The following is a 27746-nucleotide window of genomic DNA, read 5'->3' on the forward strand; positions in this document are numbered from 1 at the left end:
AGCTGGATTACATGGCAGTTCTATTGTTAATTTTCTGAGGAACCTAAAGACTATTTTCAATGCTGCTGCACCAATTGACATTCTCACCAACAGTGTACAAGGGTTCCCGTTTCTCTACATTTGTCAATACTTGTTATTTTTAAATAAGCAACCTCCTAACAGGTGTCAGATATTTCATTACAGTTTTGATTTGCATTCCCCTAATAATTAGTGATCTATGAATACCTTTTCAAATACCTGCTGGCCATTTCTAGGTCTTCTTTGGGAACATGTTTATTCAGGTCCTTTGACCATTTTTTAATTATGTTATTAGGTCTTTTGCTGTAGAGTTATAGGAGTTCCTTATATTTTGGACAAGAAGCCCTTATCAGATACATAGTTTGAAAATGTTTCATTGTTTCCTTTGCTATGTAGAAGCTTTTTAGTTTGACACAATCCCCCTTATTTCTTTCGCTTTTGTTGTCTGTTTTTGGTGCCAAATCCAGGAAAGTATTGCCAAAAATGGGTGTCAAGGAACTTTTCCTCTATGTCTTCTTCTAGGAGTATTACAGTTTCAGTAGTGAAACAACACATAAAAATCTGATTCACCCCAAACAAGAAGGTGGAGATATATTTCTAATAAGGAATATTGTGGAAACTCTAGCCAAGAGGAAAAAACACCCTTCAGAATCTGACTTGCAAAGTTTTGTTACTCTAGCTTAAGATATTTTGGTTATTATAAAAATTAAGAAATTTTAAATGTCTGATTAGAAGCAGTATGATACTGTCACAGTATAGTGTCACAGTGACAGATCATAGTTATAGTAGAAAGAAAATGTGGGTTATAATCTTGCTGTCACAATATAACTCTAAATAGGTTATGTTCTGAGCCTCAGTTTGTTCAGCTATAAACTAAGAACATTGATTTGAAAAATCTCTTAAGCACCGTAAACTTCAAGAAAGTAATAATGTTTTCTCTTCTTAATCCTATTGCATTTTGATAATACTAATAACAATGCTGTATCTAACACTGTTAATGTCAGGATTAGATCTTATAAATAGCTAGAAAATTGTATTGAAGTAGAGAAACATCCTGCTAATAAAAGCAAATTTAGAGGCTAATTTTCCTATGTTATCATTGAAAATGCAAGGGAAACAGTTTAATATCAATTTTCTCAGATAACTTTAGGTTCCCAGAGAAAGACACAACTAAGAAGGGATGAGAGTCAGAAGTGACATGATTAAATGCATCCCCCGCCCAACGCATGAAGCCCATTCACAAATTTAACATTTTAAAAATATACCTATATCTCTATAGGAGTAACTTTTGTCCACTTGACTACACTCTGAACTTTTATTTCATCTAAGCTCTAAAACTCTAACCTGGGGAGTTGCTAATAATATTTCAAGAACTGAGGTTATTAAAGCATAAAGAAGTTATTGTTATCAAGTTATCTTGTTCTTGTGGAGGTTGTCTGCTATTCTTTTTCATTCATTTGAAGAGAACTCTAAATGTCCACTTGAAAGAAGAAAGCTATCATAATTACACAATGGTGTATTAATGAACTTTTAGTACCTGAAATGTTTAGGATTTAGAAGATGTACTAATGCAGACAGAGGTCACAGGAAAGCAAATTTAATGAAAAGGTTTTAATCAAAATGCCCAAAGCCTAATATGCCATGCAGTGGTAACATCAAACTTGGCAGAACTTGATATATTTCAGAGATAGGGGGAGAGGAAGAGGAGGCAGTGGCCACATCATACACGGACTTATTCTTTACTTGGTGGTGCAATTTGTCTGGAATTAGACTATAATTTGATGCACCCTGCACAGATTCAAATGTACCTACATATTGTTTTGGTACTTGAATTCACAGTTTACCTAGTTTTTGTATTTTACTTTGACTACGTTTTTATAATTATGCTACAGTTACCATATATAATTTGTTCTGAAACAGAAAAATCTCTCGTGTTGGGTTTGATCAAATGATTATAGCACCCTCTGTGCATACACATTTCCCGTTTCAATGGTACTTGTGCACTTTGGGCTATGTTTTAGAATCAAATTTTATTTTACAAAAAAAACAGTTCCTAAACTATACTGAATTTCTGAAGTTCCACCAGTTTCCACTGTGTGACTTTGGGCAAGGTACTTAATTTGTGCTCATGTTCTCAAATATAAAGCAGGAATTATTAATAGTACCCTATACCAATCCATGCAGTGGCCTGTGACAGTTACATGAAACCATGCATATAAATCACTTTGTATGCTGTATGGAAAATGCAACAATAATGTTGCTACAAGCACTAAAAATAAATCTAGGGATTCTCTTTTGTAATTAGAAAATATTGAAAGAAAAATCTTCTTAGGTTGATTCTACTATATGAAGAAAATACCTAGAGTTTACAAAAGCATTCCAAACTATGCATGCATATTTCTTTTAAAGCCAACTGGTAAATTTCCTTTTTTTAATTGAAAAAATTAAAATTTTGCTCTGTTTCAGTCTAGGAGGTGCATTGGTTGACTAAGAACTTAAAGTTTCAGGTATTCTTTAAAAATTTCATAACATGTATAGGACTAAATTTTCATCCTCTGTAGATTTATTTAGTTTTTTAAAAACTTAAGTAAATTAAGTCTTTCACAGTAAAATCAGTTATAGGAAAACAGACAGAAATCTCAAACACAATTAATTACTTCACTATTTGAGAAACCAGAGCAGAAAAGTAGCTGATATAAAAATTCTATTAAAGTGATGTGTTTTACAGGACATATTCCAGATGCAGGTCAGATTTGGTCTAATTGATCGCATTTTACATTTTTAATCCATACATGCATTATCGAGGTATGGCAGAAGGTCCAGAAGTACGAACATTTTTATATTTGTTGAAGTATAGACTAGAGCAAGACAGTGGGTCAAAGTACTTGAGAAAGATGTTTAAAAAGTAGTTCTTAACCTTCTAGCATCAGGAAATCCAGTTAGCTCTTCTGCTCAATGTTTGCATTATTGCCTCTTACTCTTACTGTGGATCTCAGCCCACAAGTCACCTCCATAGAGAGCTCTTCCCTGACGCCCATGGCTTAAGTTGCCCACCACTCACCCCATTTCATGCTTTATTTTCTTCATAGCACTTATTTCTCTGCTAAATTATCTTAAAGTTTGTGTGTTTATCTTTGGTCTTCTCTCACTAAAATGTGAGCTCTATGAGAGCAGGAAATCTGACTGCCTTGCTCACCACTGTGCCCAGAACAACATTTGAGGCACGAATGAATGGAAGCAATGGCTGAATGTGAATTACTCATCAGTAGGTTTGCAGCCTCAGCATGGTCCTCTTGTTGGGGATGGAAGGGGTCAGAGGTGGATAAAACCCCACATAACTGACAATGCCCTTACATTAGAAGGGTCTCCTGCCCTGGTCCTGCACTTTAAAGGGCTCCATGTATCACAAGCACACCCACCCACATTTTCATTAACCCAGACATGAGGTACTTTTGGGGTCTGGCACTCAACACTGACATGGCACCATCCTTAACCCTAAATGTTCACTCTGATGGGAAACACTGTCCAGGCCTCAGAGAAACGCCTCTCCACCTTGCTTGCCCTCTTGCCCTGTGTCCCCCAAAAGGTGTCTGAATTTAACAAAGGTCTGTGACTTTTCAGTCAGAGATAAACACCGCTTTAGAGTGTGGGAGGATTTGAGCGGGAGAATTCAGTGACAAATTTCAGCAGGCGAAGTTTTCTCACATACCGAGGTTCTGTCTTTTCTTCCACTTCCTGACTCAGGAGACACTTGGGAATGAGGGCAGTGTGTGCAGTAGTAGCACATAGTAGCTGTGTTAACTTGCTACAGTGTGAAACAATTACTCATCCGAACATCGCCAGCCCATTAAGCACATGCATAATAAAAATTCAGTTGTGTTTTATACTTTGCCAACTTTCTATTTTGTCATCATAAATGTATATTTTAAGATGGGAGGATAGAACATATTTTATTTAACAATTTGCTCACTTGATTTATAATTTTAAATATTTAGACATATGGTGTGTAGGCCTCCATTTGGGCTCTTGCTCTAAAATGTACAATTTTTAGACACAGGCTTGGAATGATGAGATAGAAGAATAATTGTTTCATATCCATGCTGTAAGTTACAGTCTAGAAGGAAAGGTTTCCTTATATCTGGCAAAAATTACAATTGATCAGTTAATTCAGTCCCATGTTAATTCTTGTTCTGTTTGAATTTGGTTCTGGATATTCTTACTTCAGTTTTATGATCTTAAAGTTATCAGAAAGCTGTACTTGTCAAGTTAGTATTCCCTTAGGACCTATCAGATTTCCAGGAACTTTACATCATTTCTAGAAGAACATAAACACTTACTTGACAATGCTTCCTATGTAATTTAACATACATATATAGTTGTAAGATCCAGACTTCTTAGGTAATCAAAGACTTGCTATGAAAGACAAAATTATTTTGACAAGACGCAATCATTGTTTTCTAGGCGGATCACTGAAAAGGCACAGAAATACCCCTGCTTACAATTTCTCATCATGAACAGACCAACAATCCAAAAACTCATGTGAGCCAACAGAGAATTCTGCAGTACATTTGATTACTTTAGCATTGTCTATGCTATTGTCATGAGACTCAAATATTTGTATCAAAGTTTTCTGCCCCAACCAGGGTCTCTGATGATTTACAACACTAGCACAGGAAAACAGACACACAGTACAGCAGGAAAAGACCCAGCTTGACCCTGGGTTTTTCCCTCAGAATAACTTCTTCCATACATAAGAATTTACTGTTACATATAGACTCATTCTCTAACTGATCTTGGGTCATGGGGAATGTTAAGGCTTAAGAATTTTAAAACACATTGTTTTTTTTGGTAGTCCATTGTTACCCCAGACCACAAAAAATACATTCTCTAAGTGAATGTTCAGGTTAGATTAGCACATTCTTATATTTACTGAGGAAATCATGCAACTACTTGCAACAGCAAGTCTATTCAAAAATCACTAAATCAAACTTTTTCTTTAACTCCTACAGTTGAGCTTGCTAGAAAAAAAAAGCCATTCAACTGTGCAGGTTAGGGTATCATTACACAATCACCATCACCATATAAAGGGAACACTCAATACTGGCTGGCAACATACCTCTCTGCAATCAACAAGTTCCAATTCTCTAATATACTTATCTTAATATGAAGCCTATCTAGAACCACAGGAAAATGTGCTGCCTCAAGAAATTTCAATAAAAATTCTGAACCCTATAAACATTGTAAGACAATATAGCTTCATTTGGTTCCCATACATTAAAGAAATCGCACTGCTTTCTACAAACATTTCTCCAAATTCCTATCTATTCTGATTTTTATTTTTTTTTCACTCAATTTAGAGACTATCTCTTAACATCTTTTCAGTAATGTGTTTTGCTACTGGTAACTACCTACTTCTCTACATTCCCACATTTACAAAGCCTAGCATCTACTGTGGTTTTGTTTCTTAAGATACATAGATGGTTCTAACGCAGTTCAACACTTGTTACAAAATGACAGGGGTTTTTTCCTTTCCTTTTTGTTATTCTGGAATAACCATTTTGCTTTAGGACAAATTACTTTTTTCTTTTTACAGAAAATGCACCTCCACTCCTCACATCTTCTTTTCCCCCGAACTTTTACTCCTCATATCTTCTTTAACTCAAAACATACCACCTTTTCCCCAAAACAAGCTACTTTTCATATACAGTCATTTTCTTTCATTCTTATTATTTCTAGTAGCTTTGTACAAATCAATTTTTGGCTACAACAATCTGTACTTTTAAAAGCCTCTTTTACTCCTTTTTCTTCATTACTTTCCCAGACATTCTATCTCTTATCTTAATCAGGCTTTGTCATCACCTGGATCTTAATCTGCACCATTCTGTGTCCTCCTAGCTTTGCAAAATATAATGCTAAGATCTCTAACTTACTATCCTGTTTTTCCAACTTGTCTGCCCTAAGCTAGCAGAGTAATGGACAATTATATATCCTTCCACCTTTTAATTCATCTTTATAGTCAGTTTTTTCCATGCGGCACAAATATGTTCACCAATAGATACAAATATCCCCAGTTCCTCTGCAAAAGGGAGCAAACTAATGGTTTAAGTTACCAAAAAGATCTGGGAAACCATTTAATTATGAAGTAATTATTGCTAAAAAAAAAAGTTCACCATAAACTCTTATCTTTCATGCATCTAATTCATTTGCTCTTAATTATAATATAGTTTTAACAGTGTATTATAGTTTACTCAAATCAGCTGCATTATATTAATGTTGGTAATTCTGAAAGCTAGCTCACTCCAATCAAACCAACAAGTCTAAACCAGCTTTTATCTGTCAAACACTGCATCAATCATGTGAACTTGAACACCTGGGCTAGTTTGAGTCAACTGAATAGAGCTCTTTACAAACCAATTTTGGCAATACCATCCAGAGGTTAGAAAAAAAAACATTACAACACGTCTATAATGTATGTACATAGAACCAACACAAACAGATCTTTGTAAAAAGTTAGCCATGTCTCAGGTAAAAAACTCAAAGAATAGCTGAATCACCATGACAATCTCAAGTGAACTAAATTAAGGTTACCTGCTCAGACAGCAGAAGTCTTACTAATGATTTCCATTCATATGCTAAAAGGATCTTTCTAGAGCTATTTTTGGAGACTTTATTTAAAAGAAATGTTGGCATACCAATCATAAAGTGCATTCCATTATCTCCAAAAGGTTTAAGATTCTCTCTTTTTCCTTTTAAGGTGGATTTATCTAAAACAAAGGTTCCCAGAACGGCCATTACAATCCCAAATCATTTAAAAGTTCACTCATCTTTTCAGAAAGGCACAAGAGCCTAATCCGAGGGCCAGGTGGAATCTATCTTGCCTTTGGATTCCCTGAAACATCTTCCAGAGATAAATTAATTTTCACTCTGCAAAAGTCTCAGAGTGTTAAAAATGACTTCTCAAATCGGTAACCACGAGGAGCCCTGTTTTTCAAAAGCTGTCCTAAAACACTGTAGAATCATGTTTTCCCTCCTTTTAAACAGGATAGGTGACTGACCAAGAAGGTTCAAGAAACAGAGACATTGACAGAACAGAAGGAGAAAAAAAAAACCCAGAAACAGAACAGAAAACAAAGCAAAAAGAACCGAAAAAACCCAAGCGTGCACAATAAAGTAGGAAGTAACACAAAGAGAGTGACGTTCAGACCCAAGGGACACTCACCGGGAACTCTGAGGTCCGCTTGGAACCGGCACCTAGTTTGCTCTCTGGCCTTGGGGCTACAAGGGTTCGTCTTCTGTGGGTCACGCTTCAGGCATCATCAAATGCCACAGGTTCAGAAGTTAACAAAATAAACCCAAGGAATCACCAACTAGTAAAAATTGACTACGCACACACCAAAAACGCGGCTTACAAACTGAGAGCAGAGCGTGGAAAGAGGTGTCGAGCCCCCACAGCAGCTTATATAGTGAGAAGGCAGTGCGTTCACAGCGGCTGGTAATTAAGCTAAATTAATGACTAAACTGGTTTTGCCTGTGCAGGGAAACTTCAAGACTGGTCTCCATTTGCTTTTGGTTTTAACATGACAAAGTCTGTACCCTGTTTTAGGAGATGGTCTCAAGCCTGCCCAGATTTAAAGGGAATGGACACAGACCACATTTTTCAAAGGTAGGAATGTGAAGGAATTGCAAGCTTATTTCAAAACCACCATAATCTTGCAGACTGTCCTAGAAGCAGCCCCTGTGGAAACATGGAGACTTTCTAGGAGTGAAAAATGACCCACAGTAACCCATGCAACTCTGCTCACAAGAGTTCCCCCTACAAAAGTAGGAACGGGGTAAATTATTCTGACATCTTTGCACAATTCCTTTACCTCTAATCTTGGATCCCAAAGTGCATCCAGGGGTTGTTTCTTTTGTTTGTTTGTTTTTCAAAGGAAGTGCTTTTATTTTATTTTATTTTTTCAGGGACTGTTTCTAATAACAAAAAGATTTGGGATGATTAAAAACTGCTGGAGCATCTGCTCTAAATATTCAACCTGGGACAAGACTATCTTTGGACTGCAAGACAAGAAGAATAAAAGACGGCTTTTTAAATGAAGGCTGAGATTGCGCTGGGGAAGGTCACATGTCCATTATTGCCCAGTTTAGCTAGAGGAACCTAAAACTCTTGGCCGCTGGGCTGATTTGCTCTCCCACAAGATTCTTTCTCCTAAGAAAGTCTGCCTGAACTTGGGATAGCATAAGCCATTTCCCTGGGGAACAGACTCAGTGCAAAGATTCACATGTTAGAACTGTGTTGGGGGAGTGATTTTCCCCAACAATACCTGCAAGGGAAGGTGTACTTGTTTCCTTTGCTGCTGTAAAAAATTATCGCAAGCACTGGCTTAACACAGCATAATATATCATTTAATGGTTCTAGAGATCAGAAGTCCCAAATCAGTCAGCAGGGCTATATACCTCCTGGAGATCCTGCAGAGAATCTGACTTCTTGACTTTCTCATCTTCTTGAGGCCAACTAAATTCTTCGGGTTGTGGCCCCTTCCTCCATCTTCAAAACCAGCAGCACAGCATCTTCTCTCTTCTCTGACCTCCTGGTTCCTCTTAAAAGGATCCTTGTGATTACATCTGGCCCACCAAGGATAATCTCTTCATCTCCAGGTCTTAACTTAATCACATCTACGGATTTCCTTTTGCCATGTAAGGCAACATATTCATGGGTTCTGGGGAGTAAGATGTTGACACCTCTGGGAAGCCATTAATCTGTCTACCACAATGGGAAGAGGGCAAACTGGGCAGAGGGAGAAGTTGAACAGTGATGTAGGTACAACAAAGAGCTCAGCCAATCCCACGGAGATTCTAAACCAGGCATGTTCTTGTCCTGGCAAGAAGTCAGGCCCTTATACTCCTCAAATTAGCCAGTCAGTGAATACGAGTTCCCCCAGGGAGGGAACATTAATGAAAACCTGGCAGTTCCCTTCCACTAAGGGCAATTCCTGGGGAGGTGCCCAGGTGTCATCCAAGAACTGGGACACTCTCAGTAACTGGGAGAATAAATGTTTGGGTCCTGAGGAGGGTATCTGTGCAGCACACCACAGAACCCACCAGAGTTCACCCTTTGCCTGTCCAGATCCACTTGCTTTGTAGTCAGACCATCCTGGAAGAGCTGCTCCAAAGTTCTGGCTGGTCCCTTTTCCTAGAGAAAACTTACAAGAGGAACTTTAGTGTGACAAACTCTATCCCCCGCACGGCAGCTGGTTTCAGAACGGTGACGATACTAACACTCACCCTCCTCCACCATCCATTCCAGATTCCCCATAGCAAGCACCTCTACCAACTTGGGTAAACTAGAGCCACATCCCTGAGGGACCTTGTTCATCCCTGGTCATCACGCCCTTCATGGACATGGCTGCTGCACAGGTCTATTTATCACCAAAATTGAGCAAGGGAGAACCAAGAGATGCCCTGAGAATCACTGCATGCCAAATGTATTTTTCCCTTTCCCAGAAGTCCCACCTCCTCCTGGAGTTTCAGATCGGTTGCCCCTGCCAGGATGATGACACTTTTCCTTCTTGCTGGTCTCTTAGCCTAAGGAGCCTGGAATGACCAGGACTCTTGCTGGACCCCACAGCAGAAGTACCCCACCTTGGGAATGAGGAGATCTACACACACAAAGCCCTGAGTTGCAAGTTGCAAGGGCTGGAATCACTCATTTCCCAAGTTACATAAGTGACGGTAAGTGGGTCCATTTCTACTTTCATCCCATCCATCCCAGACCTTTGTGTTCTATTAGGGACACATACAATAATCTGCTATGGTTTCCAAACTCCCCTTCTTCCACCTCTGCCCCCTACAATCTATTCCCAAAAGAGCAACTGGACTGATTCTTTTGAAATATAATGCAAATCTTATCTTTCCTCTGTTCAAAATTCCCCAATTTCCCATTTCATTCTGATTAAAAGCCAAAGTCCTTACAATGGCCTTGAAGGCTCTGCACAACTTGTCTCTCCCTTCATTACCTTTCTGATATTATCTCAGGACCCTCCTGCCCAGTCTGCTCCACACACCTCTAAGCTGATCCTCAAACATGCCAGGTACACTGCTACCTACGGGCCTTTGCACTTGCTGTTCCCTCTTCCAGAACCCTGTTATATTAGACAGAATAAACTAGGCAATGTTGCAATAATGAAAAACCCACACATCTCAGGGTTAAAGCAAGAGAGATTCTGGGCCAGTTGTTGGCTCTGGCCCACACGGTTCTGATGGACATGCAACCTGGGCCTTTCTATCTGGACTCCACTGGCTGAAGAGAAGGAAACTAACAAATCATGGCTGGACCCTTATAGTCCTTTACCCACCACCGTTTACATCTCATTGGCCAAAGTGACTTATACTCAAGGAGATACAAAATACAGTCCTCCCACGTGGCCAGGAGGAGGACAGGAACTTTAATGAACAGTCCTGAAGACAAACTTCTCCCCAGAGAGACCTCATGGCCCCTCCCTCACTTCCTTCTGAACTTTGCTCACATGTCAGAGTCTCAGGGAGGCCTTTCCTGATCATTCTGTGTAAAATTGCAACCATGTCACCTACCTCCTTCTCTATCCTGTTTGATTTTTCTCCAAAGCATCACACACACACATTTACATTTTGTTTGTTCAATTTCTGCCTCCCTTCACCAGAACAGAAGCTCCATGAGAGCAGGGATAAGCTCTCAATATTAGCTGGGAAAATATTCGGGACCCACTTGGCGTCCTATTCCTGTTTGTATTAGGATTTTGAAAGACTAATTGATGGTGGTCATTTGTCTCCAAACTTCTTCTGACCTAATTTAACAGACAAGGACAAGAGCAAAATAGTAAGGAAATGGGGGCCCATTTCTATGCCCCTCTGATAGCCCAGGCTTCATGTGTGAGTCTATGGTGGAAAGAATGTGCAAAAATGGTCCTAATTCCAACAGGTAGGAAATGTAATCTTTCTAAGATGTATTAAAATGTTTGTCTCATTAGTTCCAAAAACTCATTAGTTTTTCTGACTTACAAGTTACTGTCACCTAATGTAAAGTTATTTTTAATTAAATATGAATATCGTTAAAATGTATCCAGGGAATCACACAATAGAAAGTAATTCTGAAGACTATTAATGTGTATCAGTCCCAGGCACAGTGCAGCGTCCTACTTAGCAGGAGGACTAGCGGGCAGTAGTTCAGATAAATCCCTGCTGTCTGGCACTAGGTTACTTTCCCACATTTTCTCTGCATGTGATAAAATCAAGAGAAAAAAATCCTAAATGAAAAATCCAAGATGTCAATATCTACACTATGGGAAATTGTTTTCTTTTAAAATGCTATATGATCATTATTAGGATATTATTAAAAACATTCATACTATTTTATCTAAATAACACTGCGAATGGCAACGGTTGTTAGTATCTTGGACATGTGACTCAAGAAGCATTTTACTTAGGAATTCAGATTTGATTAATGATTAGGTGGGCAACTCATGGTAAGTTTCTGGACCTTGTTTTCTCATTTAAAAATTGGAATAATTATAGTGGTCACCCCCATGCAGAATGTCTTGTGAATTTAATTAATGATCCCAAAGCCCCTCAGGATAATATGGCACTGTATGAAGCTGGGTCACTGTTTTAGTCTCCCATAGGGGCAGGAACTGACCTGTATCTGTTTGAGGCTGCTTTGTGTGCCCCACAGCACACAGGCAGAGCTTGTGCCAGTGAGACCTGGTGGTGACTGAGCAGTTGCCTGATTTGAAGACACAGTGATGACTGTGTAGGTTTCACATCTCTAGCCCAGCCAGCCACATGGCTGAAAAACAGATTTCAAAATTGCTGTAAGAAAGAAATATTTCCAATGTATGTTGCCTTTGTTTTATTAAAATACTACAAAGGGTATTATCAAACATCATTATAAAAGTGTACCACCTGTTTGAGAAAAATGACTTACAATAGAAGTGTGATATTGTGAGCTGGATCACTCACCTTATATGAGCTAAAAATGAACAGCACTGATGTCAACCAGTGATAGAGAAAAATAAACAGAAATGAATATTTTCATAGGAAATATAAGAAAAATAAAGGACTGTCAGCAATTTTGTAAGAACATGTGGGAATGTATCAGAAATCTTTTGGTTGCACATGACAGATAAGCAAAGTCAAATGGTTTTAAACCAAAAAAAAAAAAAAAGTGGGAGGAGGAGGGACCATAGAAAAGACTTATCTGTTCACATAACTGTAAAGTTCCAAAGTACATTGATTTCAGGTGAGGCCTGATCCAGCAGCTGACCAAAATTATCAAGGACTTACCTTTCCTCATGACTGAATGCCCTTGTACAAATCCCTAATAATTTTTAAAATTTGTCTAGCTTCCATTCTCCACTCCTAATTAGAGCTCAATTTCCTTTTGGGGAAAGACTTCACCAGTGTGTTTAATCTTACTGAGACAGTAATTGCAGGCATCTGTCTCATCTCTATCGAAACTGAGATAAACAGATTTTACCCATCCTGTGCCCTTCCCTTCCCCAGTCCTAGGGCCATGGGCAGACATATGACCTAAGCTTGGTCAGACAGATGCTCTCTCCTGGGACTTTAGATCTGGTCCAAGGTCCACAAGGATGAAAGGCCATACCAGACTTCTTAATAAACATTTGCTGCACTTCCCAGCCCTGCAGCACAGACTTTGCTCCTCCCACTGTCAAACCTGGTTCACCATATCAACTTTGGGAGCCCCCAAAGCGTTCCCCTTTGCTTAGGATGCTTAGGTCCTGTTGCTTGATTGACAGAGTGATGAAGACTTTATAGGGATGACCATGCAGAGGAGAGCCTCCTCTCTCTGTGTCCCCATGGCAACGTGTACAGTATCTTATGATAGTCCCTTTTCACATCACACCACTGACTTATACCAGAGAGTGCCAAGAACAGAAACCTTATCTATGCTTAGCCCAGGGTCTAGTTAATATTACATATTTAGAATAATGTGTTGAATGAATAGATTGACAAATGAAAGTCTTTAGAGAGAAAAGACATGCTGGTATTAAACAATTCTAAAATTTAAGGCAGTATATTATCAAGCACAAATCATAAGGGCTCTTTACAAAGTGTGGAACTGCCAGAAAGAATATTTTTTAAGGCTGTTTTATGGGGAGTTATTGCACATTCTTTGAGGATCTATATACCTGTCAGGACTAATCTTGTTTCAACCTTGAAATTTAATCTGAAGGCTTCTTAAGGGCAGATTGATGTCTGTCTAATAGGCAATAAATATTATCCATTTTGCCACCAAGAAATGCCTCTAATGTTTTGGGTCAAGCCTCTTCCTAAATGAAAAAAAGTATCCAAACCCGCAGATTGGTTTCAGCCTGCCAGCATCACTTGGGGCACGGAGCCCTGGCTGATGACCCCCTGCAGCCAAAGATGTACTGGGTCCCCAGTGTGAGCACTGCTCAGTGGGCACCACCCCTGCCCTCCCCCATGCGAGTACTGAGTCCTTCACTCTGTAAACCAAAGGCTCAGCCTCACTGCAGGGTCACAGCCAAGTCTAGCCCAGCTGCAGGTGGACCTACGGGACTTGTGGTGGGCAGCAGGGAACACAGGAAGCAGGGGCAGTGGGCAGCACACCTAGTCAGGGTCTGCCTCTTCCTTGCCCCCTTCCCCTTCCTTTCCTGTGTCTTCTTGAGCCATGCAGCCTAAAGCCAGTATGTGAGGCGAGTATGTGGATATATGCCAGGCGCCCCTAGCAGGATGCTGTGCCCACCCAGTGGGAAGGTGGCCCCAGCACAGGGCCTGGATGGGAGTCAGAGCCTGAGCCTGTGAGGAGGGTGCTCCTCAAGGGCAGTGATGGCCTGGAGGTGGGAGACTAGGTACACAGAGGGGCATCAACCAAGTAAGGCAATCGATCAAGCATGATGTAAACCAGGTTTCTCACTGTCAGAAAATAGAGTTAGAAATACGGGAAACCCTGCATTGGTGGATGGGAATTGGGTCTATCAATCTGAATCTGAGGTGTTATAGATGTTAGAGATATTAGTTTCCCAGGGCTGGTAAAACAAATATCACAAACTGGGTGGTTTAAAACAGCAGACTGGAAGAAATACAAATGATCAATAGGCACATGAAAAAATGCTCAGTATCACTAATTATCAGAGAAATGCAAATCAAAACTACAATGAGATATCACCTCACACCAGTCAGAATGGCTATCATTCAGAAGTCCACAAAAGACAAATGCTGGAGAGGCTGTGGAGAAAAGGGAACCCTCCTACACTGCTGGTGGGAATGCAGTTTGGTGCAGCCACTGTGGAAAACAGTATGGAGAGTCCTCAAAAGACTAGGAATAGACTTACCATATGACCCAGGAATCCCACTCCTGGGCATATATTCAGAAGGAAACCTACTTCAGAAAGACTCCTGCACCCCAATGTTCAGAGTAGCACTATTTACAATAGCCAAGACATGGAAATAGCCTAAATGTCCCTCAACAGATGACCGAATAAAGAAGATGTGGTATATTTATACAATGGAATACTATGCAGCCATAAAAATGACAACATAACGCCATTTGCAGCAACGTGGATGTCCCTGGAGAATATCATTCTAAGTGAAGTAAGCCAGAAAGAGAAAGAAAAATACCATATGAGATCGCTCATATGTGGAATCTAAAAAAAAAAAAATACAAAACAGAAACAGACTCATAGACATAGAATACAAACTTGTGGTTGCCAAGGGGGCGGGGGGTGGGAAGGGATAGACTGGGGTTTCAAAATGTAGACTAGATAAACAAGATTATACTGTAAGCACAGGGAAAATATACAAGATCTTGTGGTAGCTCACAGCGAAAAAAAAATGTCACAATGAATATATATATGTTCATGTATAACTGAAAAATTGTGCTCTACACTGGAATTTGACACAACATTGTAAAATGACTATAACTCAATAAAAACGTTAAAACAAACAAACAAACAGCAGACTGCTTCTCTTGCGGTTCTGGAGGCCACAAGTCAGAAATCAAGGTGTGGGAGCAGATACACTACAACCAAAGGCTCTGGGGGAGAATCTGTACCCACCTCTTCCAGCTTCCGGTGGCTCGTGTGTTCCTTAGCTTGTTACTACATCACTCCAACCTCTGTCTCCTCCCCTTCTCTGCGTGTCTTGTCCTCTGGATGTCTAGCTTAAAAGTATACACATGATTGCATTTAGGGTACACCTAGATAATCCAGACAAGCTTCTCCTCTCAGATCCTTAATCCTTTTTTTTTTTTTTTTTTTGCCATTTAAGGTAATATACATGTGTTCTGGTAAGGACATGGACATATCTTTGGGTTGGGGGGACTGTCATTCAACCCACTACAGACAGATACACACACACTTCCACTTCATAGCTCTGTCCACAGTGAGGGCCCAGGAGCAGTGACACTCAAACAGCAACAAGCACATCCAGGACCCAGATCTTGGCTTCTAAATACTGCTTTCCACTAAAAGGAAACAGCTTCCTTGACGAAATGCCTGTTTATGGGGCTGGGGAAGGGAAAATACAAGATGAGCCGGGAACATCTGGTTGCCTGGGAAAATGAGGAATTACAAAAGAATGATAGAAAAATGTCAAAAGGACCCAGAAGCCAGTTTGATCCAACTGAGGGCAATTTGAGCATCAAAATGAATAATGGTAATAAAAGAGGTAGCCCATTGACCAAAATAGGAAACCATGAGTCCAGAGAGAGCAAATAAATTAATGAATAAACCACAAATGTAATGAGGAATGAGATGCTTACATAGTTTCAAAAACTACTTCCACACAAAATGCTTATAAATTACACAGGGAAATTATCAGGAGAAAATTAACCAAAGGACCAAAATGAACATCATTAAAAATGGGAAAGGTTGAAAATGTGCAGCACTGGGTAAGATGCGTGAAGAAGAATGCATCAATTCTTGATTCCCTGCCCAAGGTGCATAGACTCACCCTGGTTACAAGGAGACATCAGACAAACCCAAACTGATGGTCATTCTACAAAATAACTGGCCTGGAACCTTCCAAAGTGGCAAGGTCACAAAAGTCAAAAAAAGACTGAAGACTTGTTCCAGACAGAAGGAGACCAAAGGAAGATGACTACTGAAGGTAACACAAGGCATCATTGGAGCAACCGGTAAAATATAAATGGGGTCTGAGGACTAGTGTTAATAACATATTAATGTTAACTTCCTAGTAGAATGCCCTGATTACACAAAATTCACATTCAAATATTTGGGAATACTAATAGGTCCTCAGGCTGGCAACTTACTCTCAAATGGTTCAGGGAAAAATGAGTTCTTTGTATGGTACCTCCACTTTTCTGTAAGTCTGTGATTGTTTAAATACACACACACAAATCAGGAGTGACCTTCAGTCTAGTAAACGGTTAGGAACTGCAGGATACAGCTTGAGAAGCTGCCCACCACCATCAGCTAGTTGCCATATACATTTATCATTTGTTTCATCCTGATTAGAATGATTTACATTTTTGTAGCACATTCACTTGTTATTTCTTAAAACATGACCTCTATAAAGTCAGGGACTACATTTATTTCACTCATCATTTCTTTTATCCAATGACCAGAACAGTACCTAGGACACAGTAGGCACTCAGTAAATAGGCACTGATTGAATGAATGAAACAATGAAGGCAGGCTGGACTAAAAGAAGCCTGGCCTTTGGAGTTTCACAGATCTGGGTAAACCTGCCTCTCTCTCATTTTCTGATTGTGTAGTCCTGACTCCCCTGATCACCTCTCAGGCTAGCTGACACAACAGCCAGACTAACGGGTTTGAATCCTGCCTTTACTCTCTCCTAGCTGTGTGGTCTTGGGCAAGTTTCCTCACCCATAAAATGGGAATGATAATGGTCCCCATACTTCATAGGGCTGTGCAGCATGTTATGATGGCTCAGATGGTTCCACTGGAGAATTCTAGCAAATGTTCAAGAACACCAAATCTAAACAATTGCTGTAGAATATAGAGGGGACACTTCCCACTTCATTGCATGAATCTTGACACCAAAAACAAAGACAATAAAGAAAAAGAAAAGAAAGAGAACTAAAGATCAATATCTCTCAAAAATACAGATGTAAAAATTCTTAACAAAATATTGGCAAACAGAATTCAGCAACATATAAAAAGAACTATACCCCATGACTAAGTGAGGTTTATTCCAGAGATGCAAGGCTGACTCCACATTTGAAAGCAATCCTTGTGCTCCAGCATACTGTTAAGCAGGGGCGGTGGCAGCCAGAGGCCTCCAATGAGTAGCGCCTGGATGATGGTGGGGCCAAGAAAATCCTAGGAAGTGAAAAAATTGGACTCTATAGACATGGCTTTTGTTTAAACAAAATAAAAGGCTGTACTCCATACGCATTAGGTGACACCTCGCTTATACACCAATGCTTGTCCATCTGAGAGCCGGGGCCACTGGAGGTGCAGGAACAAACAGGAGAAAGGCTGGCCTGAGGCTCCAGGTGCTACATAGGACAGTCCAATTTCTCAAGATCAGAGTGGTCCCAAGAATAGTGTCCAGGAGCAAGGAAGAGCAAGAGACCCTCCAAGCAAGTTGGCACTCAAAATGTAAGAAAACCCATTCTGAATTTTTTGCTCAGGAACTCTTTATTTAAGCTTTGAACCCCATCTATTTAAATTTGAATTTGAATTTAAAGCATTGACCTGGCAGCTTTCATAATCTAAACCAAAGGTGGAGATAGAGGCTGCTAGCTAATAAAGTTCATTTCTGTATGCAATACTTTGAATTACCAAGCCCTCTGTCTAGAATTCATCTCCTAAAATAAAAAGACTCCCAGCTGCCTCTGATGTTCAGAACAATAAGTCTTCGGACTCTCGGTGCCTTGCCTGCATCTCCTGGGCACTTACCATCCCAGCTTTCAGCACAAGCTGACAGCATCCTTGCCTCCTACCAAGGCAAAGCTCTACCTGAGAGCTCACTCTTGTCCTGCAGTGCTGAGGAGTTCATGCTGGGGAGCAGCCCTCAGCCAATGCAGGGTGGGGATTGGAGGGTAAAAACCCCAGCTTCCTTGTCTCTGGAAGGAATAACTCAGGCTATTCTTCACAAACTTTAATGTTCTTATGACTCACCTGGGAATCTTAATAAAATTCAGATTCTGATTCAGCACATCTGAGGTTGAGATTCTGCATTTCTAATGAGCTCTCAGGAGATGCCAATGCTGTTGGTCTGAGGACCACAACTTGACGCTACCGGTGCTTTCTGCAGTTTTCTCCCAAATTAACTGCTTGCTCTCAAATTCCTGTTGGAGGCTCTGCTTCTAGGGGAAGCATTTTTTTCTGTTTCGTCTCTTATATTTCCTGCTCCTTGTTCTCAGTTTTCTCAAAGCCTGACCATTACCTTGCCATGTGACCCTAGAGCAAATTATCTCATTTCCTCATGTCCAGAATGAGGGGGTTCGACTGTCTAGCTTCCTTCCCTCTCCAACATTCTAAAGATGTTCTTATTATTCTAGTGATTACCATATTTTCCACACTCTTCTTGATCAGCTTTCCTGCTCTTGTGCATGAACCTCTAAAATCAATCTGGCTTCACAGCCTGCTCATTTTCAAAAGATGTCTTGAAACAGAAATGGAAAGTAGAAGCTTTTCCTTCAAACAAAATAGCAAAAATCCTTTATAGATAAAGGATATATCACATACAGATGACATTTTCATTGTCAAAGAGGAAAAGAAACCATTCAGAAAAAATAAGAATAGTAGTTTCAGGCAGAGGCTATGAAAATTCAAAACCAACAAAAGCTATGAAACCATAATCAAGATATCTAAATAGAAGATAATACATACAACACAACATGACAGTGACTTTGTATACTGTGTCTGCTTTTTGATCAAACATCCCTAGACATACATATACAAATTCATGCTGTCCCCTCCCAGATAATTACTTTGGAAAGCTACCAAGTATATGTATAAACCAAGTATATGAGCATTTACACAATATTACCACTTTAGTCACTGTTTTTTATCCAAAACAACACATACATTATTTCAATAACTTAATATATTCTCTAAAATATTAATAAATGAAATTCACACATGTTAACTGTCAGTTATTGCTGTGTAACAGTCTCTCCATCACAGTGACATACAGCAGTAAGTAACTGTGTCTCATTCACAAGTCTGCATGTCTATTATGTGGCTCAGCTTCAGGCTGCAAGTCTGCAGGTTGGCTGGAATGACTCTGCCATACGAGAGTTCAGCCTGGCACTCAGACGCTAATGGGGCAGTGGCTCAGGCATAGCATCTTCTCACTGCGGAGATCAGGTGTTCCTGAGAGCAGGAGCACGTGGTACCTCAAAGAGCTCAGTTCAAACTGGCACCCTGTTACCTCCCCACATTACATTCCAAAGCAAGTCACATGGCCAGGCCCAGCATCAATAAGTGCCTCTTATGGAGTTGTCAATAGACAGAGTGAACATGTGCTGAACAATGATTTCATCTGCCAAGATACTATTAAGAACTCAAGGCAATTTCCAGTGAAGAATGCCAAAAATGATATGTATTATAACACTGTCATTGGAATTACTGTATAACTACGTAAAAGAACCATCCTAGGAGCACAAGTTTTAGTTTATTTGTTTAAAAAAAAAGTCATTTTTTATGCTTTTTATAAAAAAGTCAAACTTCATACTTACCTAACTGAATGCATCCAATTTATGCTTCTATGGGATGGAAACCTACCTAGAGGATCCTGTAAAGTTATCAAGTCCGTGTTTCCCTCACTCCTCTCCTCCATTAAAAAAAAAAAAAATCTTTAGAAGGGGAAGCAAAATTACCAGAATCTGCATTTTGATGTCTCATATGGGGCTTGGTAGGCCATCTACATAGAGATGAAAAAGCAGCACCAATTTATTGGAGTCAATTAGACTTTATGGTAAGTCAGGAGCCCTGAGTTCAAGCCAAGTCCTCTACTACCTTAGTTCCTGTTACATCAGCTGCCTGCCTGGCATGTTGCTTCCTCTCAAGGCTTCCATTTCTTCACCCATCAATGCAGCCAGCCCTAACAACATGACACCTGTGGCTCTATAATATGCTGGAGGTTTCCTGGTGCCAAGTTTCCTTAATGGGAACTGCTTTGTAAGTCATTGATTTCAGCTCTAGAAAGTTTAACAGCTTTTATGTGCTAAGTTTAACAACGCAAACTCTCATTTAATGTTCTAGAGTCAGTCTGTCATAAAGAAATTCTCTCGGGATTTGCTGGGCTCAATTTTAAATGAGTTTCTAATTGTAAATTCTCTAGGTTGAAGCCTTCCCTTGTTGGGTGACTGATGTACCTGCAAACATCAGCACTTTTTCTTTTTTCTTTTTTTTTTTTTTTTGGTTTGTTTGGCAGTTGGGGGTGGGGGTAGTTACATAACAAAGTGATGAATAACAGTGGTTTTTGGAGCCATTATAATATCCTAAGAATCAGAAGGTGGATTTTGAGCTGAGGGGGGAGGAGTGAGTACCCACCCTACTTAGGAGTTAACAGCCAGAAAGAACGAAAAGTCAAATACTCTAAAAAATCAACTTCTAAAGCAAAAGATCTGCATTCTCTGGACAGCATTCAACCAATTAATTATTAACTCCCCACCGCCTGTCAACTCTTCAAACGGACAATAATCTCACTATTCACTTACTTGGCAAACACCTACAGCACCTTAGCCAAGCCCACACTGTGAGTTTCCTACATTATCTCATTTAATTCTCTGCAGTCCTCTGAGGTAAGTACTGCTATCCCCCTTCACAGGTGGGAAACTCGGGCTATTCCCAGCTATGCCACCTCGATCGCCCCAGATGCAGCTTCTTCTGAGACAGAAGAGAGTTGCCTTTCGCCCTCCTCACGATGTCCCTGGCCCCTTAAATCTCACCTCCCATTGCACCGAGCAGCCCAAGCGGCCAGCAGGGCGCGGGATGAGCGGCCGGGTCGGGCGGCGGGGCGCCAGTGCCCTTTGGAAAGGGCGGGCCCGGTGGTGGCCCGGGCGGAGGCCAGGCGCCCTTGCCCCGGGGCTTCGCACTCTCGTTCCGTCATGGAGGGGTCGGCGCCCGGAGAGGTGCGCATGAGCCAGACCATCCAGCCCGCGCACTCCAACCCGCGCGGCGAACTTAGCGCCGGGCAGCTGCTCAAGTGGATCGACGCCACCGCCTGCCTGGCAGGTAGTGGGGCTGGAAGGGGAGTGCAGGATGCGGGAGACCCCGGGGTGCCAGGGGTCCGGAATGTGAAAGGCCTGAAGGGGGCTGTGTCCGGCGTATGTGTCGGGGCGGGCTGGGGTGGGGTACGGCGGGTGGTATCTGGGAGCTAGGAAGCCAGCTAGGATGTGGGGATGCGGGATGGCAGAGGTCAGGATGTGGAAAGTTCCGGGATGACCGGTGCGGGATAACCCAGCCCGGTGCGGAAGCCGACGCCTGGGGTTCTAGCCCGCGCCAAGCCAGGATCAGGGATCGTGAAGAGGGAGAAGGAGCGAGAGGAAGGTATTTACACAGTCTTAAGCCCCGTGCGGCTAGTACGTAATAACTGAGATTGTTCACCCAACACAGGGATTGACCTAGACCAGCGGTTCTCAAACATTTTAGTCTTAGGACTCCTTTACCCCATTAAATAAGTAAGGCTCCTGGAGAGCTTTTATGTAGGTTCTTTCTTTCCCTGTATTTACCATATGCGAATTTAAAAAAAAAATACTAATTCATTTGAACAGAACAAAAATCCATTACATATTTTTATTGAAAAACAACTATTTTCAACAAGAACAAAAATGTAGAAGTGGTATCATTAGAGAAAAGATACTGGTTTACATTTCTGCAAATCTCTTTAATGTCTGGTTTAATCACTCATTCTTGTATCTGCTTCTGCACTCAATTTTGTTGCCTTCCACGCCCTCATGTAGTCTCTGCACAGGACCTTTGCACTTGCTTTTCTTTTTGCCTTTACACTCTTCTCTGGGCCCTTTCCATCTATTCCATCTCCACTTAAATATCATTTCTAGAGAGCAGTCTTTCTTGACCACCTGTTTTACATTGACACCCTTTCATTACTTTTATCACAAAACTCTTTCTGACTTCCTTTACACCACTCAGCACAATCCATAATTATTTTGTGTATTAAAATGTTCACCTTTTATTTCCTGCCTGGCCAATTAGCATGTAACTAAAGCTGGTTCTCCAGTGCTCAGAAAATATGAAATAAAAACCTCCTGATTATATGGATGGGTAGCTGGATGAACAGATCCAGAAGTTGGAATCTCATTTCTAAAAGGAAGCCAGGCATTGCATAAGGCGCTTACTAGACTCAGCAAATGTACATTTTAAGTAAAATACATTAGATGAAGTACTAAAGCTGGAAGGAGCTTTAGATCATGTATGTTAGGACTCTTACTTTATAGAGGACAAAAGTAAAACTCAGATGATTACAAAATCCTGCTTTCCTCAATGAGTGTTCATAAAGTTTCTAATCCCCCGTGTATTAACCACCGGCAGAATTCAGTCATATAGCCGATGCCAGTCTGTTTTCTGTTTGTTGATAGGTCTGTTTGATTTCTGTCGTAACAGTTTTTATCAGGATTTGAGATCAGTTATAATAACATATAATAATGGAGACATGAATATAAAATTCATTCGCATGTAAGAGAAACAAGTATAGAAAATTTTGAGGTTGCTAATAATAATGATGCCTATTGCCAAGGTAACTGATTTCATTATGTAAATTCTGAAGTGACTTTTAAAGTTACCTCATTTTGTGCTTCTGTCCTATAATGGAGAAACAGTTGCCCTCCTGCAATTGTCATAAAAATTTCTATGGTTTTACCTTTGGAAATTCAGACCATAGAAGGATTCAGTTGATAACCAATTACTCTGGATCTTAATAGTTATATTACTAACAATACAAAATTAAAGAAGCCTTTATGATAAAGTGGTTTGGAAACATGGCTAAGGCATGTGTTAAACACTTCATGGTAAGAAAAACCTCCACATAAGCAGAGGACATTATTTAGCCAAGGTGTAACTCAATCTTAGGCAGAGAAATGCTCCACCATGGTATTTTATTTTATACAATAGGAATTAATCCCAAAACTGGGTTTTCTGGCATTTTTCCAACCAGAGTTCCTCATTGACCAGCACTTCTGTACAGGCACATTACTATGATAAATAATGACCACAGTCATGGCCCCAAGGCACTTCCATGACCACCAGGTAGTTCTATATTGCCAAATCCCTTCTCAATATTTAAAGAAAGATTAAACACATCACTATCATTTTGGCATTAGATCATTAGCTCTCACTTCTGTCACTTAGGGCCCATTATTCTTCTAGTCCCTTAATCCTAGAGCCATCTATAGGTCATTCTCTACCCTCCATATCCATTTCTTATTTTGAAATATCCCAGATTCACATTTCCTTCTCTATTTCATTTGTGAATCTTTTCCAGGGTTCATTCTCTCAGGAATGGCACCCAATCCATCCATTTATGCAAGTAAAAAATCTAGGAGTCATCCATCCTAGATCCTCACCTTGCTTCTCCCTCCACATATCTGATCCATGAGCCAAGTCTTAACAATGTGACTTAAAGCAATCACTCAAACACAAGTACTTTGTACGCCTCCAACTGCCACCTCTAGTCCAGGATACCATCATCTTTCATGTGGATTTCAGCAGTGGTTTCCAAACTGGTCTTCTCCATTCATTCTGGTCTCCTCTCCACACTGCATCTAAAGTGCTTTCTGAAGCTGCTTATCTGATCATGTCACATGTTCTGTTCATCTTTCTTCACTGTCTTCCTTACCAAGGGTTATAAGGGTCTCTCTTTCAGCATGGTATCTCTATCAGAAAAGCTCTCCCATGAATAACAACTATAAACTCTGAGAAAAACAAAGAATAAAAGCTACTTAAGGCAACTAAAATTGAACAAAAGCAGGCTTAAGAACACTTGGAAATAAACACTTGAAGGAACAGAATGGTACTGGCTAACTTTGACTTTTTAAAATATATATATATATATATATATATATAATTTTAAGCCTAAAGAAAGAGCCCAGGGTGCTCCCAGCTTAATCTGATGGAAATTAAGACAGACTTGCTGATTTGAAGAGTAAGAAGATTTGGGGGAAATACAGCTACTGGAATGTGAGGAGGAAGACTGAAGAAATCAGAGAGTCAGAGAGGTAGCCCTAAAATATACCCACAGTCTTTGCTCAAATCTCTGGTGACATCTGAGTCATGTATGTATAGGACAGACTACCAACTTCCTAGCTAAGGCCAAAAGAAATGAAAAGGGCTGGTCCCACCTCTAGTGAGACAGAGTTTTATACTGTGAGTTTAGCTTAAATACCTAAGTGAAAAACAAAACAATACTCTTCAGAGGATCATATAAGAACCTATATTTTCTACAATGTATCCCTCACAATGGCTAGGATACAATCCAAAATTACTTGGTATACAAGGAAACAGGAAAGCATGGCTCATTCTTTAAAGACTATCAATGGAGACCAATCTCTAGATGACACAAATGCTGGAATTAAGCCTCAAGGATTTTAAAGCAGCTATTATAACTCTGCTCAAGAACATAATGAAAAATATAATAATGAATGAAAATATAATATAAATCTCAGCAGAGAAATAGAGACCATAAAAATAATAACCCAATGGAAATTCCAAAACTGAAAACTTCAGTATCTGAAAGTAAAAATTCACTGGATAGGATTAACAGAAGAAAGGAGAAGACAGAGAAAAGAGTTATTAAACATAAAGATAGATCAATAGAAATTATCCAATCTGAAGAACAGAGGGAAAAAATTAATTTTTAAAATGAACAAAGTGTCTGAGATTTATGAAAATAATATTGAAAGGTATAACATACTTTTTATAATTGGAGTCCCATAGGAGATGAGAAAAAGTACAGGGCAAAAACAAATATTTGAAAAAAATAATGGCTGAAACTTCCCCAGTATGATAAAAAGACATACATTTACTGATTCAAGAAGATCACAGAACAGCAAAGGAGATCACACATAGGTACATCATAGTCAAACCACGATGAAGGGAAAATCTTGAAAACAGTTAGAGAAAACATACTACATGATACATAGGAGAATGGCAATTAGAAGCAGCCACTAACCTCATCAGAAACAGTGCCATCAGGCCAAAAGATGGTGAAACAATATCTTTAACACTAAGTATTATAAAATTGTCAACCAAGAGCTTCGAGGCCCTGTGCATGGTCTATCCTCAACCTTCTCTTCCCTACTCTCCTTTCTTGCTTTCTCCATTTTAGCCACAAGAACCTTCATCAGAACCTCTGTAGTCACTGTTCCTTCTGGCTAGCATGGCCCCCTCCCTCCGCTCCCTCCTCCACAACATTCCTTCTCATCCTTCAGATCTCAGTTCAAATATCCCTCCAAGTGGATGCCTTCCCTGACATCCCATGTAGGTGTGCTTCTTCAGTTACAGATCCTCATAAAACCCGTATTTCCTTCAGAGCACTTACTCATTTTGTTATTGTGTTTTCATTTAATTAATCTCTGGCTCCTCCACCAGACTCCATGAGAACAGAGATAGTGGCTGTTTTATATTTCCAGCTCCTTACATAGAGGCTGGCATAGCACAGGTGTTCAGTCAACATTAGTTGAAGGAAGGAATGAATGGAGGCACCACCATTTTTATCAGGCATCATACCTGGATTGCGTCCACTTAGCTACTGTTCCTCAGCTTCTCTGATTCTCCTGAGGAAATCAGAAATAGCTTTAGGGTTTCTCCACTTTTACTGGCATACTGCATGGAGGACGATCAAAATCAAAAAGCACAACAAGCTGGTCCTGTTGAATTCATACCTGTTACACTTGTAAAAAGAAGATAATCACATTGCAGGTGAAAATTGTGGCCCAATGTTGGTTCCCCACATTTGTAGTTTTTCTATTTTAATTTAATGGCCCTTGAAAAAGTCTTTAACATAAAGCATGGCTCCTGAACCCCTGAAGCCTATGCTTACCCAAGCTCTCCTCTAGGGAGCATGTCTTGGTCTTCTCTTTTCTCAAAATTCCTATTGCTTATATAGTCAAAATCACTATTTACAATAATGTATTTGATCTTTCTATGCCTAAACTTCCTCATTTGTAAAACAGAACTAATAATAGTATCAACCTCATGCAATTGATATGCACAAATACTTAGCTCAGTGTCAGGCCAATAATAAATTCTTAATAAACAATTATTATGATTATGATTATGTTTCTTTATGATCCCTAATGCAGTCTAGTATAGTACTATATATACATAATAGACACCCAATATATACAGTAAAAATTAAGTCTTTTATTCGTTTTTGCACTTTATCATTTAAATCATTCAAAACTGGTAACTCATGTTGGTGTACATGGTAATACTTTATTAACAATAATAGTTTAATAAACTCAGCATCTCATTCCCTTATGCCAGGTAACCAGAATGAATGCCTATTAGATACCCATTCGTCAAATTTTACAGCATATATTTGCAAGGGTCTCAATAGTTCTCTAGAAAACTTAAGCTGTAAAAGGACTCTGACTATGGCTAGATCTCTGTCACTGAGTGGACTCATTAAAAGATAGGTTAGAGTCAGCTCAGTGTCTGGCAATCAGTGGGAATTTAACAAATGTTTGATACACTGAATTAAACTAAGCCCAACCTGATTATTTCTAGAGCCTGATACTTTTACATTCTTTCCCTCTCACAGAACTTTGCAGATGGGAAGACTATCCTCCCCGCTCCATTACTCACACACAGAGTTCCACTATGGTTAGTTTTCTGGTAGCTCAGTTTATGTTATGTGCATATTTGGAAGAACAGTTATTTCTAACTAATAAAACCAGAATGTCCAATTACCTCCAGAATTAGATCGTAGAGAGGAATGTTTTAAGTACTCACTCTCTGGAGTATTTCCTCACATCTCTTTACCTGGGACTATCAATTAATATATATTTCAGTTACACTAGTCCACTATACACAAAGAATACAAATTTTGTATAGCTCACTGTCTCTTTTTCATAATGTGGCACCAGGAGTGAAGTCTCCAAAATTAAAATGGAAAAGCCAATGCAGTCTGCTTGGGTTTTAATTGATTGCTCCTCAGAATCACATTCTGGAAAAAGCACATGTCAGAATTTTTCCTGAACAGAATAAATTCTGATATTTTTACATACAGTAAGTCAATAATCAAAACAAACAAACAAACAAAAAAAAACTCAACAAATGCGGATGGGGAACATGGAAATAACTGGACTCCTCTCTAACCTCTCTTACCCTACTCAATAATTCCCTCCTCCAGCATAATTAATGCATTGTGAATTTTGTATGAATTTTGTAGTAATAAATAATAAATATTGATTAAATACCTACTCTGAGCCCACCTCTGTTTCTCTGATGCCCAGAGAAGTTCCTCTCTGATTCCAGGTATGATCTTGGGTTCTTCCGTACTGTTCAGTGCTTACGCTAGTTAAGTGGTACATACTCAGCTACTGGCTATGTGGGATAACAGATACAGTTTTGATGCAGTTTTTTAAACAAAAGAAGGGTAGAACCTTACAAAATATTTCAAGTTGGCACCAACTTACTAAAGTTGCTATTTAAATAGCCAGATATGCTGAATGTTGGTGTTGAGTTTCAAATCAAAGACAGTGTAAGTTAAAACTTAGGAGACAGTACAGTCACTTCCATGCGGTAGAAAAA

General features: G+C 39.8%; 1 protein-coding gene across 1 annotated transcript in view; it reads left to right on the plus strand.

Moving 5' to 3' along the window:
• Nucleotides 1–20958: 20958 nt before the first annotated feature.
• Nucleotides 20959–27746, plus strand: part of ACOT12 (acyl-CoA thioesterase 12) — a 38089-nt gene continuing 31301 nt past the window's right edge. Inside the window, exon 1 of the mRNA XM_006197618.4 lies at nucleotides 20959–21209. Within this exon, the coding sequence (XP_006197680.1) occupies nucleotides 21083–21209 (127 nt within the window). The 5' untranslated portion in view covers nucleotides 20959–21082. The remainder of the gene's footprint in view (nucleotides 21210–27746) is intronic.

This window comes from Vicugna pacos, chromosome 3 (genome assembly GCF_048564905.1).
Source record: "Vicugna pacos chromosome 3, VicPac4, whole genome shotgun sequence".
Taxonomy (NCBI): domain Eukaryota; kingdom Metazoa; phylum Chordata; class Mammalia; order Artiodactyla; family Camelidae; genus Vicugna; species Vicugna pacos.